Source organism: Taudactylus pleione, unplaced genomic scaffold (assembly GCF_031769625.1).
Source record: "Taudactylus pleione unplaced genomic scaffold, aTauple2 ptg000092l, whole genome shotgun sequence".
Lineage (NCBI taxonomy): Eukaryota > Metazoa > Chordata > Amphibia > Anura > Myobatrachidae > Taudactylus > Taudactylus pleione.
Window position 1 is genome coordinate 10,216,786 of NW_028284494.1, and position 17,975 is coordinate 10,234,760.

Here is a 17,975-nt window from a genome sequence, read left to right on the forward strand (position 1 = left end):
AGGAGAAGCTGGGGATACTGGAGAAGTAATAACTGGGATAACGGAGGAGGAGAAGCTGGGGATACTGGAGAAGAAGTAGTAACTGGGATAACGGAAGAGGAGAAGCTGGGGATACTGGAGAGGAAGAAATAACTGGGATAACGGAGGAGGAGGAGAAGCTGGGGATACTGGAGAGGAAGAAATAACTGGGATAACGGAGGAGGAGGAGAAGCTGGGGATACTGGAGAGGAAGAAGTAACTGGGATAACGGAGGAGGAGGAGAAGCTGGGGATACTGGAGAAGTAATAACTGGGATAACGGAGGAGAAGCTGGGGATACTGGAGAGGAAGAAGTAACTGGGATAACGGAGGAGGAGGAGAAGCTGGGGATACTGGAGAAGTAATAACTGGGATAACGGAGGAGGAGAAGCTGGGGATACTGGAGAAGAAGTAGTAACTGGGATAACGGAAGAGGAGAAGCTGGGGATACTGGAGAGGAAGAAATAACTGGGATAACGGAGGAGGAGGAGAAGCTGGGGATACTGGAGAGGAAGAAGTAACTGGGATAACGGAGGAGGAGGAGAAGCTGGGGATACTGGAGAAGAAGTAGTAACTGGGATAACGGAAGAGGAGAAGCTGGGGATACTGGAGAGGAAGAAATAACTGGGATAACGGAGGAGGAGGAGAAGCTGGGGATACTGGAGAGGAAGAAGTAACTGGGATAACGGAGGAGGAGGAGAAGCTGGGGATACTGGAGAAGTAATAACTGGGATAACGGAGGAGAAGCTGGGGATACTGGAGAGGAAGAAGTAACTGGGATAACGGAGGAGGAGGAGAAGCTGGGGATACTGGAGAAGTAATAACTGGGATAACGGAGGAGGAGAAGCTGGGGATACTGGAGAACAAGTAGTAACTGGGATAACGGAAGAGGAGAAGCTGGGGATACTGGAGAGGAAGAAGTAACTGGGATAACGGAGGAGGAGGAGAAGCTGGGGATACTGGAGAAGTAATAACTGGGATAACGGAGGAGGAGAAGCTGGGGATACTGGAGAAGAAGTAGTAACTGGGATAACGGAAGAGGAGAAGCTGGGGATACTGGAGAGGAAGAAATAACTGGGATAACGGAGGAGGAGGAGAAGCTGGGGATACTGGAGAGGAAGAAGTAACTGGGATAACGGAGGAGGAGGAGAAGCTGGGGATACTGGAGAAGAAGTAGTAACTGGGATAACGGAAGAGGAGGAGAAGCTGGGGATACTGGAGAGGAAGAAATAACTGGGATAAAGGAGGAGGAGGAGAAGCTGGGGATACTGGAGAGGAAGAAGTAACTGGGATAACGGAGGAGGAGAAGAAGCTGGGGATACTGGAGAAGTAATAACTGGGATAACGGAGGAGAAGCTGGGGATACTGGAGAGGAAGAAGTAACTGGGATAACGGAGGAGGAGGAGAAGCTGGGGATACTGGAGAAGTAATAACTGGGATAACGGAGGAGGAGAAGCTGGGGATACTGGAGAGGAAGAAATAACTGGGATAACGGAGGAGGAGGAGAAGCTGGGGATACTGGAGAGGAAGAAGTAACTGGGATAACGGAGGAGGAGGAGAAGCTGGGGATACTGGAGAAGTAATAACTGGGATAACGGAGAAGCTGGGAATACTGGAGAGGAAGAAGTAACTGGGATAACGGAGGAGGAGAAGCTGGGGATACTGGAGAAGTAATAACTGGGATAACGGAGGAGGAGAAGCTGGGGATACTGGAGAACAAGTAGTAACTGGGATAACGGAAGAGGAGAAGCTGGGGATACTGGAGAGGAAGAAGTAACTGGGATAACGGAGGAGGAGGAGAAGCTGGGGATACTGGAGAAGTAATAACTGGGATAACGGAGGAGGAGAAGCTGGGGATACTGGAGAACAAGTAGTAACTGGGATAACGGAAGAGGAGAAGCTGGGGATACTGGAGAGGAAGAAGTAACTGGGATAACGGAGGAGGAGGAGAAGCTGGGGATACTGGAGAAGTAATAACTGGGATAACGGAGGAGGAGAAGCTGGGGATACTGGAGAAGAAGTAGTAACTGGGATAACGGAAGAGGAGAAGCTGGGGATACTGGAGAGGAAGAAATAACTGGGATAACGGAGGAGGAGGAGAAGCTGGGGATACTGGAGAGGAAGAAGTAACTGGGATAACGGAGGAGGAGGAGAAGCTGGGGATACTGGAGAAGAAGTAGTAACTGGGATAACGGAAGAGGAGGAGAAGCTGGGGATACATGAGAGGAAGAAATAACTGGGATAACGGAGGAGGAGGAGAAGCTGGGGATACTGGAGAGGAAGAAGTAACTGGGATAACGGAGGAGGAGAAGAAGCTGGGGATACTGGAGAAGTAATAACTGGGATAACGGAGGAGAAGCTGGGGATACTGGAGAGGAAGAAGTAACTGGGATAACGGAGGAGGAGGAGAAGCTGGGGATACTGGAGAAGTAATAACTGGGATAACGGAGGAGGAGAAGCTGGGGATACTGGAGAGGAAGAAATAACTGGGATAACGGAGGAGGAGGAGAAGCTGGGGATACTGGAGAGGAAGAAGTAACTGGGATAACGGAGGAGGAGGAGAAGCTGGGGATACTGGAGAAGTAATAACTGGGATAACGGAGAAGCTGGGAATACTGGAGAGGAAGAAGTAACTGGGATAACGGAGGAGGAGAAGCTGGGGATACTGGAGAAGTAATAACTGGGATAACGGAGGAGGAGAAGCTGGGGATACTGGAGAACAAGTAGTAACTGGGATAACGGAAGAGGAGAAGCTGGGGATACTGGAGAGGAAGAAGTAACTGGGATAACGGAGGAGGAGGAGAAGCTGGGGATACTGGAGAAGTAATAACTGGGATAACGGAGGAGGAGAAGCTGGGGATACTGGAGAAGAAGTAGTAACTGGGATAACGGAAGAGGAGAAGCTGGGGATACTGGAGAGGAAGAAATAACTGGGATAACGGAGGAGGAGGAGAAGCTGGGGATACTGGAGAGGAAGAAGTAACTGGGATAACGGAGGAGGAGGAGAAGCTGGGGATACTGGAGAAGAAGTAGTAACTGGGATAACGGAAGAGGAGGAGAAGCTGGGGATACTGGAGAGGAAGAAATAACTGGGATAACGGAGGAGGAGGAGAAGCTGGGGATACTGGAGAGGAAGAAGTAACTGGGATAACGGAGGAGGAGAAGAAGCTGGGGATACTGGAGAAGTAATAACTGGGATAACGGAGGAGAAGCTGGGGATACTGGAGAGGAAGAAGTAACTGGGATAACGGAGGAGGAGGAGAAGCTGGGGATACTGGAGAAGTAATAACTGGGATAACGGAGGAGGAGAAGCTGGGGATACTGGAGAGGAAGAAATAACTGGGATAACGGAGGAGGAGGAGAAGCTGGGGATACTGGAGAGGAAGAAGTAACTGGGATAACGGAGGAGGAGGAGAAGCTGGGGATACTGGAGAAGTAATAACTGGGATAACGGAGAAGCTGGGAATACTGGAGAGGAAGAAGTAACTGGGATAACGGAGGAGGAGAAGCTGGGGATACTGGAGAAGTAATAACTGGGATAACGGAGGAGAAGCTGGGGATACTGGAGAACAAGTAGTAACTGGGATAACGGAAGAGGAGAAGCTGGGGATACTGGAGAGGAAGAAGTAACTGGGATAACGGAGGAGGAGGAGAAGCTGGGGATACTGGAGAAGTAATAACTGGGATAACGGAGGAGGAGAAGCTGGGGATACTGGAGAAGTAGTAACTGGGATAACGGAAGAGGAGAAGCTGGGGATACTGGAGAGGAAGAAATAACTGGGATAACGGAGGAGGAGGAGAAGCTGGGGATACTGGAGAGGAAGAAGTAACTGGGATAACGGAGGAGGAGGAGAAGCTGGGGATACTGGAGAAGAAGTAGTAACTGGGATAACGGAAGAGGAGAAGCTGGGGATACTGGAGAGGAAGAAATAACTGGGATAACGGAGGAGGAGGAGAAGCTGGGGATACTGGAGAGGAAGAAGTAACTGGGATAACGGAGGAGGAGGAGAAGCTGGGGATACTGGAGAAGTAATAACTGGGATAACGGAGGAGGAGATGCTGGGGATACTGGAGAATAAGTAGTAACTGGGATAACGGAGGAGGAGATGCTGGGGATACTGGAGAAGAAGTAGTAACTGGGATAACGGAGGAGGAGATGCTTGGGTGTACCGTTATACTGGAGGATAAAGGAAGGGAAGTGTAAAGCGCTGGCGGCTGCGAGATCCCGGCCCAGTGCTGAGGCGAGATCCAGAGACGCCGCCGCCTGACACACTGGGGCACAGCCCAGCCTGGGAGCCGGGATGAGGGACGGGGAGGGGGGATATGTGACAGAGACGCAGGAGGCCGGCCTGGGGAGGAGGAGTCAGGGCCGCGGACACCACCAGCTCGTTCCCTCCACACTCTCCTCCTGACTTCAGCATCACAGCAGCGGCTCCGAGTCCTCCTAGTCTCTACCCCACGCCCGGCCCGGGTGCCCGCCCGCCAGCCTCCCTCCCCGGCATGACCATGTCGCTCCGAGCCCGCGCTCTCTATGACTTCCGAGCGGAGAACCCGGGCGAGGTGTCGCTGCGGGAGTCAGAGCTGCTGAGCCTGTGCAGCGAGCAGGACATCGAGGGCTGGCTGGAGGGGGCGAACAGCCACGGGGAGCGGGGTCTCTTCCCAGCCTCCTACGTAGAAGTCCTCCGGGGAGAAGTGGCCGGTCCTCCCCCGCCGCCGCCACCGCCTCCCCCCGTCCCGGCAGCCGGGGACACTCGCTACGCCAACCTGCCCCCGGGAGGCTACGAGCCGGCGCCGCCGCCAGCAGCAGCTCCAGCCCACCCCTTCCAGAGCTTCTCTTACCGGCCGGGCTCCCTCCCCTACCAACCCAGCCAGGCCAGCGATGACGACTGGGACGACGAGTGGGACGACAGCAGCTCCGCCACCGCGGACGAGCCCGGCGGGATCCCGGCCGCCGCCACCCCCCATGACTACGAGAGCAGCAGCCGCTACCGGCTCTCCACCCGCTCCGAGATGCCACCGGGCTCCTACGGCAGCATCTCCTCCCGGGGCTCCTCGGCCACGGTGGGCCGCAACCTCAACCGCTTCTCCGCCTTCGTGAAGAGCGGCGGCGAGGCATTCGTGCTGGGCGAGGCGGCCGGCTTCGTGCGGGATGGGGAGCGGCTGTGCGCGGTACCGGGCCCGCACGGCCCCGAGTGGCAGGAGAACCCCTACCCGTTCCGCTGCACCATCGACGAGCCCACCAAGCAGACCAAGTTCAAGGGCATGAAGAGCTACATCTCCTACCGGCTGCTGCCCAGCCACACCGGCCTGCCGGTCCACCGCCGCTACAAGCACTTCGACTGGCTCTACGCCCGCCTGCTGGAGAAGTTCCCGGTCCTCTCCGTGCCCCGCATCCCGGAGAAGCAGGCCACCGGCCGCTTCGAGGAGGACTTCATCTCCAAGCGGCGGAAGGGGCTCATCTGGTGGATGGAGCACATGTGCAGCCACCCGGTGCTGGCCCGCTGCGACGCCTTCCAGCACTTCCTCACCTGCACGGACGAGAAGGCTTGGAAGCAGGGCAAGAGAAAGTGCGAGAAGGACGAGATGGTGGGGGCCAACTTCTTCCTCACCCTCAGCACCATGCCAGGGGCACAGATCCTGGAGCCGCAGGAGGTGGAGGCCAAGCTGGACGCCTTCAAGGCCTTCGCCAAGAGGATGGACGAGGGGGTGCTGATGATGAACCAGACGGCCGGAGAGTTCGCCAGGAAGCAGGCCTCTGGCTTCAAGAAGGAGTACCAGAAGGTCGGGATGGCCTTCAAGGGTCTGGGTCAGGCCTTCGAGATCGACCAGCAGCCCTTCTCTGGCGGGCTGAACCGGGCCATGGCCTTCACGGCGGAGGCCTACGAGGCCATTGGGGAGATGTTCGCCGAGCAGCCTCGCCAGGACCTGGACCCAATCATGGACTTGCTGGTGGTCTATCAGGGCCATCTGGCCAACTTCCCAGATATCATCCACGTCCAGAGAGGTAACCACCCAGTTCATTCATTTATAGACTTACACTGATGGTCTGTAGGCCCCCATACACGGTGAGATATAGCAGCCGATCCGACGGATTGGTATGAAGTCGCTGCTATGTCGTACCGTATGTGAGCATGAAATCGGCCAGTGCGCGCTCCCGTGGGGTCGTACATCACATCTCCAGAACTTATTGCATGTTCACTTGATCTGGGGATGCAATGTACGACCCAATGCAGTGCTATACGGGAGGGGATTCTGGCATGTTGGGCAGCGGATTGCTCAGTGTGTGGGGAACGCCCGATATGTCGGTTCAGCCGTCACGTCGCAAGGTGCATATTGCACCGTGTATGGGGGCCTTGAGAGGTAATACCAGGACACTGTTGGCCTGTGAAGTAACCTTCCCATTCATTCACTGATAGTCTGACACTGCTGGTCGTCTGAGACCCCCATTCACTTATAGCCTCACACTGCTGGTCTGTGCTGTAACCTACCATTCATTCATAGCCTGACTCTGCTGGTCTGTGCGGTAACGTACCCATTCATTTGTAGCCTGACATCGATGTTCAGAGAGGTAACCTCCATATTCATTTATAGCCTGACACTGGTTGTCTAAAGCTGCATAAACACAGAAAGATTTTCTGTCCAACCATCCAACTAGTTGATTGGTTGGAATGAAAATCTGGTAAGGTATGAAAGCAAATGACAATCAGCAATTTGCTCCCAAACGCCGGAAAATGGACAAAAACTGTTGTTTGAACAAATTGTTTAGATCAAACATTTAACAAACTTGTCTGACGACCATTTTCATCTGTTTTCTGGCATTTAGGAGCAAATTGCTGATCATCAGTTACTCCCATACGTTACCAGATTTACATTCCAACCAATCAACTAGTTGGATGGTTGAACAGAAAATCTTTGTGTGTATACAGCTTTACAGGTAACTCTCTCCATTCATTTATAGCCTGACACTGGTTGTCTTAGAGGTAACCCTTCTGGTTTGAGAGGGACCACCCCCCTTCCATTCATTTATAGACTGACACTGTTGATCTAAAAGGCAAGTAACCCCCCCCATTAATTTATAGCTTGACACATCTGTGGTCTGTGAGGGAACCCCCGTCATTAGCGATTTAACCAAGCGATTGCACGATAACGACGTAGATATTGTGCAATCGCTTGCAAATTGCGCATGCATCGGGCATATTTTGGTCAGAAGCGACCAGCGATGCATGTGCCTGCTGGTTGCTTCCGACATCGCCCGTGCATGCTGGTCAACCTGACGATCTCGTCAGGTTCAGCATGTGCGGGGATGAGGGATGTGCCTGGACTGAACGAGTGAACGTTCAGTCTAGACACATCACTAGATATACAAACGAGAGCACGGCAGCAATGTCGTAATCATGCTCTCGTTTGTATATCTAGAAGTGGATACCCGCCTTAACACTGCTGGTCTGAGAGGGAACCCCACATTCATATATAGCCTGACACATGGTTTCTCTTTGGTCGGAGAGGATCAGTCTAGCCAGACATTTTTTACAAAGTATGTGCCATGGTAGCAGCTAGTGACATTCATTCATTGCCACCTATACACTGCTACAATGATTGTCTAGAAGTTGGATACAATTTTCTGTTGACATACTCCTAATACATTGATACAGACAACCTGTAAGTAGGATGATGCTCTGATGATCGCAGTCTCTGTCCCTCCATCAACTAGCAGCTAATTTACCTTACAGGATATTATTTATCAAGGTTTATTGTACCTGTCAGATGTCTGACCGATATCAGCTATTTACTGTCCTCTTTGCATGTGAGACTAGTTACTCCTTCTGCTTATCTGATAGGCAGGTTGAGACTGATAGTTTATGCCTGTAAAATATCTGACACAGGTTGAAAACTATTTTCATAGTCTATAAAGTGACAGGAGCATTACAATGCATATCAGTAATATAGTAATAAAACCATAGGATGTAAAATGGAATGGGAAAAGTTTATCTACAGTGATTTAGGTCTATAGTAGTTTAGTACATTTTGAAACCATTCATCCTTCCTCCTCTCCTATAAACTGTAACCACCTGCATCTGCTCTATCCTACATACACCTTATTTGTGTGACTAGAACTATGCTAAAAAAAAAACAAAAAAATAATCTGTTTAGGTTATTGAATACCTGTCCCGCATAAGCCTACCCCCATTTACCATGAATTAATAAACAGTCGCATTCTAGGAATATATAAAATTCTTTACTATAAACATTGCCCTTTAATTTGTGCTTTACCTATACATGTCTTCCAATACATTTTTAAAATCGCAGTAAAATTAGGGTAGTCGGTAACATCATATAGGTGAGGCGACAGGTGTTTTTTTTTTTTTTTTTTTTTAAATTGGTTATAAGCAACCGGGAAACTTAGGTATTCGTATCTCTACATCCCAGCTGCTGTATGCCCGGCTAACGCGTTTCTATTATGTCAGAGGTTGCCCGACCGGATATTAGTGGCTTAGTGCTGTCATTGGGTGGTATCACACAGGCTCTTTAAAATAGTCTGGTTGCTCCAAATTGAAATGATTATTTGTATGAGTAATATCACTCCAGTGCTGTAATGACTCAAGTGGCATTTAAGAAGCTGTCAGCAGTGTGTTGGACAAGTGTCCAAAGTGCCTGATTAATAATACTCTTCAATTAAAATTCATTATATTTGAGCTTGTGTGATAAATGCCCATGTTGCCTAAAGACTTTTTGACTTTTATCAAAGCTAATTTGAGTTTAAAATGTAACTATCACTGCAGACGATGAGTGGGTGTCGTCCTCATCATGTACGTTTATGGGGTCAATTCAGTTAGAAGCGATGTGCCATTGTGACAGTGTCGGGATACAGACTTGACACCCAACATTGCTAAAAAATTACCCTGACGTCACCCCTAAATTAGTTTGCAGATCCATAGGGGAAAATGATGGTAACATATATGTACGGATATGTGCACATCGCCCCTAAAGTGCGCCAGGACAGTATAATTTAGTATCGCTCCTAATTGAGTTGATCCCCTAAAACAGAAAAGGTTTGCAGTGAATGGAGAGGGGGGCGATGACTTAAGCCGCATACACACTTAACAATATTGCTCATGGAGCATATCGTTAAGTGTTTCCCCTGCACTGCTGGGCTCAATGTCATTAACAACATTGAGCATACACACTGAACGATATCGTTCAGTGACGGTACCCTCCCTCATCCCCGAACTTGCAGAATCTGATGACATCATTAGGTTGCCCTGAAAGTACGGGCGATGATAGACATCGTTAACGTTCCGCAGGAGCGCACATCGTTAACTATGTCTTGCATACACACTGGACGATATAGAACACAATGAACGATAACTATATAATTATCGTCTACTGTGTATGCACCATTATCTTGCTCCACCGGTTACCGACTCTGGTGGGGAGCCATACGGAATGTGGCATAGTAGTGACACTGGTGTGTGATGTCACTAAGCACGATGTGCTCCACTTAACTGCCCCAAAGGTTTTCTATAAAGCAGGGAATCGGGGACTTTCTGCCCCAACCTATCTTCCCCCTCGTACCTACAAAGCAGAGGCCTTCCTCTTTCAGACTAGGTGCCTCCAAATAAGTTATTTGTATCTGGTGAGTGTGAAGAGCAATAGCCTACTACACTACAGAAACTAAGGACGTCCAGGCATGGGGAGAAGATTTCTTATCCTGTCCCTTAGGGGGAAATTCAATTGTTTTTGGGGCCCGATTTGCTTTCTAGCGTGACTTGGATCTGTTCAATTGTTGATGCTAATAAGTGCACGTTCCGCAGGCACCCATTTCTGCTCGCACCCTCCTGAGGTGGCGAGCAGAATCCTCAAAGTCGGGCTTTTGAACGCTTTAACTGCCATTACTTTGCATGGCCAGTAACACAGACTGTTGGATAGTTCCTGTCGGGAACCCATTAATTATGGGTACGAGCCAACCATTGAATCCTTCCTGGGTTACCAGACAATTGCACTCACTACAGAAAACATCTTATTTTCCAGAGAGGGATCTAATGCTTAGATCTCCATCCCGGGTCACAAAAAAAACAGGTGTTCCCTAATGTAAAGTGGTAGGGTTTCTTGTTTTTAAAATGTTATTCCTTTCATGTCACTTCTACACACTGGGCAAGATGCGGGCAAATGTCAGAAGCAATTGAGCAATGTTTTTCGCCTGCGCATGCGTCCTGCTTTTGTTTGTACAGAGTCGCAGAACAGTTTCAGACGCACGGTAGCAGAAGTGTTTAGGAAATGTGTGGGAGCGTTCCTTGGCGGTGATGGGGAGGTAACGGTGGTGGCTAATCAGATGCACGAAGATAAGTCTTATGGGAGTCACACTGATAGTTTGCGTACAGCGACGCCGATTCGTTCACACAGGGCCATATTCAGATGTATAATCTGTACCTGCCAATGGTGTGTATACAGATGCACTAAGCCAGGGGTCTTCAACCTTGGCCCTCCAGCTGCTGTGGAACTACACATCCCAGCATGCACTGCCATAGTTTTAGCATGTTGTTATATCAAAAAGGTGGCAGTGCATGCTGGGATGTGTAGTTCCACAACAGCTGGAGGTTGAAGACCCCTGCACTAAGCGGTATTTCAGCATCTCAAAGTGGGCGTCTCCATCATTGCACGTTCATATGCACAAATGTGCGCCAGGGAAGGACTTTGTAGTGGCATTAGCTTAAAGTTGCAGATATCGTGGTGAACTTTGAGTCCACTTCCTTGCAATTTCAATTACTCACACACACTCACTCACTCACACACTCACTCACACTCACTGATTCACTCACTCACACACACTCATTGACTCTCACACACACTCACACACACTCACTCACTCACACACACTCACACTCACTGATTCACTCACTCTCACACTCACTCACTCACTCTCACACTCGCTCACTCTCACACTCACTCTCTCACTCACACTCACTCTCTCACTCACACTCACTCTCACACTCACTCTCACACACTCACTCACTTTTTTTGGTCATTTTGAGCAGATTTTATTTTCCGTATGGCAAAGTATAAACAATAGCATCTTCTTAAAGAGCAGCCACAAAGTGAAACCTCTATAGAACTGATACAAGTTCAATTCCCATATCAGTTTAACACATTAATGTGTATGCATAAATGATGTAAATCTTATGTATATACACTGAACATATAGTAGGATTATAATGCCTGCTTCACTCCCAGAATTTAGCTTCTCTCAGCATGGGCACTGCTGGAATTGTGACAGGACACTGAGCTCACAGATGCAGATGAATGTGCTCTGTCCTCATACAGTGATCTCACACCGCCCTGCTGTTATCTGTGCAAATAGCCCTCCTATTCTAACCTCCCTGTGGAACACAGACCACACGTAGTAAAGGAATTCCACACCCAAAACGTTTGTTTATCTTGTGTTCTGTGTGTGGAGTGGTTATTCAAAAAGAAAAAAAAAACATAAAAACGTACCCAGCTTTTCATTGGCTTTCTAAGTACAATCTGATGTCTTGGCAGTGACATGCTGGTGTTGGAATGCATTGGTATGAGCGTAGCAGCAGGAACAGTATGAAAGTAGCCTCCATGACATGCGCACTTCTTGTGTTTAATTTGCAGCAGTGGTGTCACATGACTGTAACTTGACATTCCTTCGGGATGTCTTTTGCTGCTAGTGCTGCGTACACACGGTACGATGGCAACGATCCGACGATCGTTGTCTGATCGTCCTGCATGTGTTGGATGTTCATCCAACACATGCAGTAATCTCTTAACGACTATAACGACCCGCGAATGTCCCTATAGTAAGCAGGCTAACCTGATCGATATCGACCAGGTCTGCCTGCTTTGCACAGACGACGGGAGTTGGTCGATCACGACCATACGTGGCCACGCATCGACTATCGTATGATCGTTTGCGGGGGCCAGAAACTGTCAGATTTTAACGATAGGATCGTTATCGTTGAAATCTGACTGCTTATCATACCGTGTGTACGCAGCATTACAGCGATCTGGCTTACCCGCCTCCAAAACTTCCTGATTGGTGAAGTGTCTTTCATCCATGGATCACAGAAATATTCGCTCTGGCGAATGTTGCCAGTGGTTTTTTGTTTTTTATAAACTGCTCCACATGTCTTACATTAGGCAAGCAAGCGTTGGCTGGAGAACCTCTCCCACCACTATGTAAGCTGTCACTAGAGTGGTAACTGGTGGGCCAGTTCCTGTTATGGCTTGCATATTTGCAGGGTAGTGAGAGTTCCTGACTGCCGCCGCCTGTTGACTCAGTTCTCTTTGGTCTGCACGTTTTCCCAGTTGAGCACGTGATGTACAATCACATAAGTCACTGATGCATTTATACCTGCAAAATACACTTTCTGTACAAAGGGATATTCTATCACTCCATACTTTCAGGAGGAGCAGTGTAGTTACATTTCCGTGGAGCGCAAGAGCGTAATATTGTAATTATGCTGAAATATCCATATGATACAAGTGGTCCTATGTTTTTAAAGACTCTTTGGGCTCAATTCAACGCGAATTGAATAGCGCGCTGTTATGTCTAAGAATGTCCGTTCTCGCGCATTAAACATGGCGTTCTATTGGACAATGCCTGTACTCGCGACTAAAGTGCCCGGCACGAAGCTGTTTCCGCCCTGCTAAGGGCAGAAAACAGCGTCGCGCCAGCAGTTTTGTCGGAGGGGTGCGAGCAGAAATCTTTCAGTCGGGCTTAACCGTGCGCTGAATTGAATAGATCCGAGAGCTCCTTCCCGGTGCTATTCAATTCGCGTTTAACTGAGGCCGTTGTACAAGTAGCATTTGTAACAAGAAAACGTTTTAGATCTCTAACAGAACGTGATGTGTGTTATAGAGTTAGATATATATACACAATAGCATTTATAGAACATTTCACAGCAGCAATTTCCAGGTTCAGACCCAGTACATTGCTAAAGTGCCTCTATACTGTGATCTACCACATGGATGCAGGATACGCTCACCTTGTAGACTTTCTAAACCAAAAGTAGATATTTTTGCAGAATGCAGAACACCTACAACCTGATCACCTGCAGGGCAGGATTTCCAGGCTTCATTAGGGGCATTCTTTACCTATATTCCCATTTGTTTAAAAAAAAAAAAAAGCCCAAAAGTGGCCGCCTCTCTCCACATCATTCATCCACTATGCCCTCAGACCCGACGTGCCTCAAAGGGAGGAAATTCTTTATTTTTGGCCCCCCGATGGGCAATATTCAGTTGCTTTGCCGATAGGCGAGTGCTTTGGACGCCCATTGTTTATTGCCTATGTTGCACCCAAACGCACTGGGATTAGCCTGCATAAAGCTGCAAAACCTGTGCAAGCTACTGGATGCAATGACTTTGGGTGGATTTCTGCTCAACACCTCAGCAGGGTGCAAGCAGAAATAACGCACTTACGCTCAACTGCACAAACCATTGATTAGCTCCAGTCACTTTAGAAGGGATTTGCGTGCGCGAGTAAACCATTTAATTCCCCCCACATGACATGAGCTTTACTTGCTACAAAATTTCCCCACATGCCCTCAGACCCTCCATTTACTACAGTAGGCCACGCTCGGTCTTCCTCCTCTGATTGGGTGTGCTGTGCCTTCATTGTGCTGACTGCTTTCATCAGGTCCAGTTTTATTTTGTGTTGTGATATATAGAGAATAAAATAGTTCTGTGACTTATAAATGTTCGACTATAAGGAGAAGAAAGCAAAAATGTTGTCTCTATGGCACACGTAGAGAGATCACTTTTTCTTTCTTCTCCATATCTTCTAATATTCTCTTGTCAGTTGGCGGCACCCCCGGATTAGATATAATTTTCTGGATTATTAATACAGGGTTTTATTTTGATTGTGTGCAGATGTATACGTTCCTTGGTTTTGTTCACTCGTAATTGTTTGACAGGTTAGTACTGACTGCTGACTGTTTAAAATTGCTTAAAAGAGGATGTAATTTATGAGATTGACACAGATTTGGCATCGGGCATTGATCTAAAGCCGGTGGTATGAAGGCAACATGAACGTGACAGCGGTCATGTGCTTTCTCTTGTCCTATGGCTGCTTCAAGCAGAAATTGTCTTCAGTGACTGTACCACGTTCATTTGAAGACTCTTGTTCTGTACAGGTCCATCAACTATTTTTTATTTTACCTGGGGCGACCTTAGGGGCTAATTCCAATACAAGTTGTCTATCTAAAATCAGGGTTTAGATGGTGAATTTCTGCATTGCAGAAGTAACAAGTTAGGGGCTAAATTTACAAAGAGCCACCACTTCTGTGTGTTTTGACCTCAAAATTTAAAATGTTTAAATCTAGAACCGAGGGTCTTTCTGAGTAGACAACCACCCACCATTCGCTTTCCGAACCTTATGGATTGCTTGTCTCTTGCTGTCAGTAAACTCGATCTCTGACACCCAGAGCCAAGTACTAAACTAAAATTTGGTGAAACCTCCGAACACTGCCATTTCACTGCATTTTCCATATCTATCAAGCTCCAGATACTGAAACTTTCCAGAGCTTGCAACCAATAGCCAATGCCATCTATAGAAAGTGTTACCTAATAGAAGCCTACAGGTTCTTTTTTTGCATGATTCCACGGGATGGATCCAATAGGATCTCTCCTGGGGTCCCCCACGGCTTGAGTATGAGCTAGCCGACAGGCCCGCATAGCAGAAGGACACCTGGTCATAGACACAGAAGTCAGTCCTCGCACCGCAAAGGACAGCTTTTATTGCAAATCTACATACGCCATTAATAGACGCTATGCATGTATCCCAATAACAATGAGATGCTTGATGCGTCCTGCCCCCAATGTGTAACTTCCTACCTGTGACCACAAGGAGTAGAAATAAAAAAAGCATCTTTAAAAGGCTCCACCTGGTGAATTGGGGTGCGAGCTGAAATGCGTGAAAAGTAACCCCAAATGGCAGTTTTTGTGATCGCAGACAGCACTTGGGTCGGGTGCAGCCGTTTTACGCTCAATCGACGCGAAGATCGCCATCAATTGAATAGCGCCCCGCGAACTCCCATCACTTTAGATGCGAGATCTGGCGCGCTAAAACAATTGAATACCGCCCGCTGAGTATCAAGCCGACTAACCTCCACCTCTAACAGTGTAGTAAATAGAAGGAACCCGTATGTGTAGGATATGTAAGGAGAGTGGAAGGGTGCAGTAAGATGGGGTATTCCGACTACGGGAATAGTGCAAAAATGAGGGCATCGGAGAGGTGGTATGTTGGGATTGGAGATCACTGACCATGTGTGAAAGAATCTGGCTAAGGGAATGGAAGGGTGATTAAGGATATGCGGGTGACACCGTAAACGTGAGCCAGATGAAAGTGAATTCCTGAATATGGCCTGTTGCTCAGAGGGTAGTACACTTGCTGTTTTTAACTGCAAACCTCAGTTTCACAAACTACAGAGGCTGCAGAAAATTGTGCTCCTGCTGCAGTTTTTGTATAGTTGCCAACAATGAGAAAGCACCATATGTATTGCTTAGTTCAGAGGTACCCAAACTTTTTGAACTGGGGCACTTCTAAACATGCTTTCCCTATGTATTCACTGTACTTTTAGATAACACTTGGGGAAAGGGGAGCATGCTGGTCACAATGTGGGTGTGATTGATGTATGCTGACTTAGGTGTGGCGTCACGGTTACATAAATTCACTGAGCACGTTTTTGTTTTATTCTTGTGGGTTAATCATACCTCACCCTTCATACGGGTCAATAATGAGCTATAAATGGTAACTGGCCCCCAGGAGTCATTGGGGCAACGTGAATGACTAACAAGTAGCAATGCGCATAAATGAGTCCCGATTACGATTCTGTGCTAGTTAACACTATCGTAATTACTTGGCACTTATCAGTGGAGAAAAATGGCAGCTGTAAGATCTTGCGCAGCTATGATTTCTTAATTGATGCTACAAAAAGTTTAATGGCAAGCCATTTAGAGTTCTGGGATCGATGACCTATGTGTGGAGCTAAACAATGCTGGCTACCAAAACCACGTGGCAGGCGTCAGTTTGTGCACCCTTTATTGCTGTCTGTCGGTAGCAATTACCTGCCTATAGCAGCTGTTCATGCTGGTACTGTAGTCCTGGCTTGAGAACAGACATTTCTGTGAACTAACTAGTGTTCTCTCCATCTTAATAGATGGTTTCCAAAGCTAAGGAATACTATGTACCATTTTCAATAGTTGCACCCATTCTTTCTTTTTTTTTTTTTTACTGTATTTATAGAACGCCATCCTGTCACTCAGGGTTGTAATATCAGAGCATCTTGTTGCACATAGATCCTCGCTGCAGTGGTGACTTCAGTCTCATACCCCCGTTACATGCATGCAATACATCTTGGGAACATTTAAGTCAAAGGGGTCTATTTACTAAGCAGTGAAAAGTGATAAGTCTGGGATAAGTGCCAGCCAATCAGCTCCCAACTGTAATTTTTCAAACACAGTCTGTGCGATGACAGTTGGGAGCTGATTGGCTGGCCCTTATCCCAGACTTATCACTTTTCACTCTGTCACTAATCACTGCTTAGTAAATAGACCCCTATGTCCATAAACCGTCCAGTTTCTTTGCACTATGAACAGTCAAAAACACATAGAGACTGTCAGACAGTGCCAGGGATGGCATTGCCCCTGAGCCTCTGTGCAGCATGCTGTCAGCCTCATTTATCAACGAGTTTATAACTCAAAACTAGTGATAAATATCACTTTTTATGATAAATGTTGCTCCAACCAATCAGCTCCCAACTGTCATTTTTCTAACAGATGACAGTTGGGAGCTGATTGGCTGAGCACCATTTATCATAAAAAGTGATATTTATTACTAGTTTTGAGCGATAAACTCATTGATAAATGAGTCTCTTATCACTGATTGCCAGTATGTTATGGTTTTGCAGACCATAGCTTTCTTTTTAAAATGCTGCCTCTTTAGAAAATAGCACCCATCTATGATACGTGAGGTCTGATGCTGGAAGAGCTCTTGGTTGCATTGATTTCGGACTGTCTTTCAGTGTAGCATACAGGCAGAAGCCTCTCCCATCGTCTGACCTCAGCAGTGAAACCCTAGATTCAGCTTCCAGCAATTATTCATTACATAGCTGTACTTTATGTGGAGAAAGCCAATTTCTTTTTTTCTTTGTCTGTCTGCTATGGTGAAATTCCAGTTAGACTTGGGGCTAAACGTGCTAAACTGCACTTTTCAAAGTCCCTCTGTATTTGGCAATTCTGTCCGCTAGTTTTAAAAAGGCAATAATATTAAATGCAAAACACACCTGGTTTCGCATATAATATTACTTTAAATATTTAGTGGGGTCAGACCAAAGTGATTAGTTTTTGTTTTGTTCTTATGGGTGAAACATCCCCCACACTTCACTCAGTTACAGGAATGCAGCCACCTGCCCTGTGGCACCGAGGAGGGACGTCTCAACAGTGATGGGGTTGAAACCCCTTGGTCCTCAGTACCAGAGTAGATGTGACCTGAGGACTATCTCCTCTCTGTCAGTGCTGGTTTGTGACAGAAGCCGGCTGCTCTGGTAGAAGCTGGAGTTTAGGGTGGGTTTATTTGGGTAACATCTGTTGCCGCAACAAGAGACAGCAGTTAGATTAGATCATTCAATCAGACAATTGTAGACCCAAGAGTTCACTCCAGTATATAAATCTCTACACACCTGTCCATTTATTGCAACACAATCCCTGCAGATCCGAATTTACAGCTCATTCGGTGTGAAAAGCAGAGAAATAACCACATATTACTTTTATGGCTGTAAATAGACAGATTATTTTTTTTTTATTAGTCACAGCTTCCCAAATTGTAAGAAAATACAGTAAGTGAAACTGTCTCCAAAGAAGTAAATATAATAGCCATGTTCTGTGAATGCATGAAATGGAAATGACGCCATGTAGCGTTTTGAATTTTGCAAATAAAAG

General features: G+C 47.4%; 1 protein-coding gene across 4 annotated transcripts in view; it reads left to right on the top strand.

The window, feature by feature from the left end:
- Positions 1-4,385: 4,385 nt before the first annotated feature.
- Positions 4,386-17,975, top strand: part of SNX18 (sorting nexin 18) — a 69,233-nt gene continuing 55,643 nt past the window's right edge. For 3 of the 4 annotated variants that reach the window (XM_088469424.1, XM_088469423.1, XM_088469425.1), the window contains exon 1: positions 4,386-6,021. In XM_088469424.1, the coding sequence (XP_088325550.1) occupies positions 4,518-6,021 (1,504 nt within the window). In that variant the 5' untranslated portion in view covers positions 4,386-4,517. Of the gene's footprint in view, positions 6,022-6,840; positions 6,886-17,975 lie in introns of those variants that run through there. The other variant, XM_088469426.1, reaches the window with a different exon arrangement.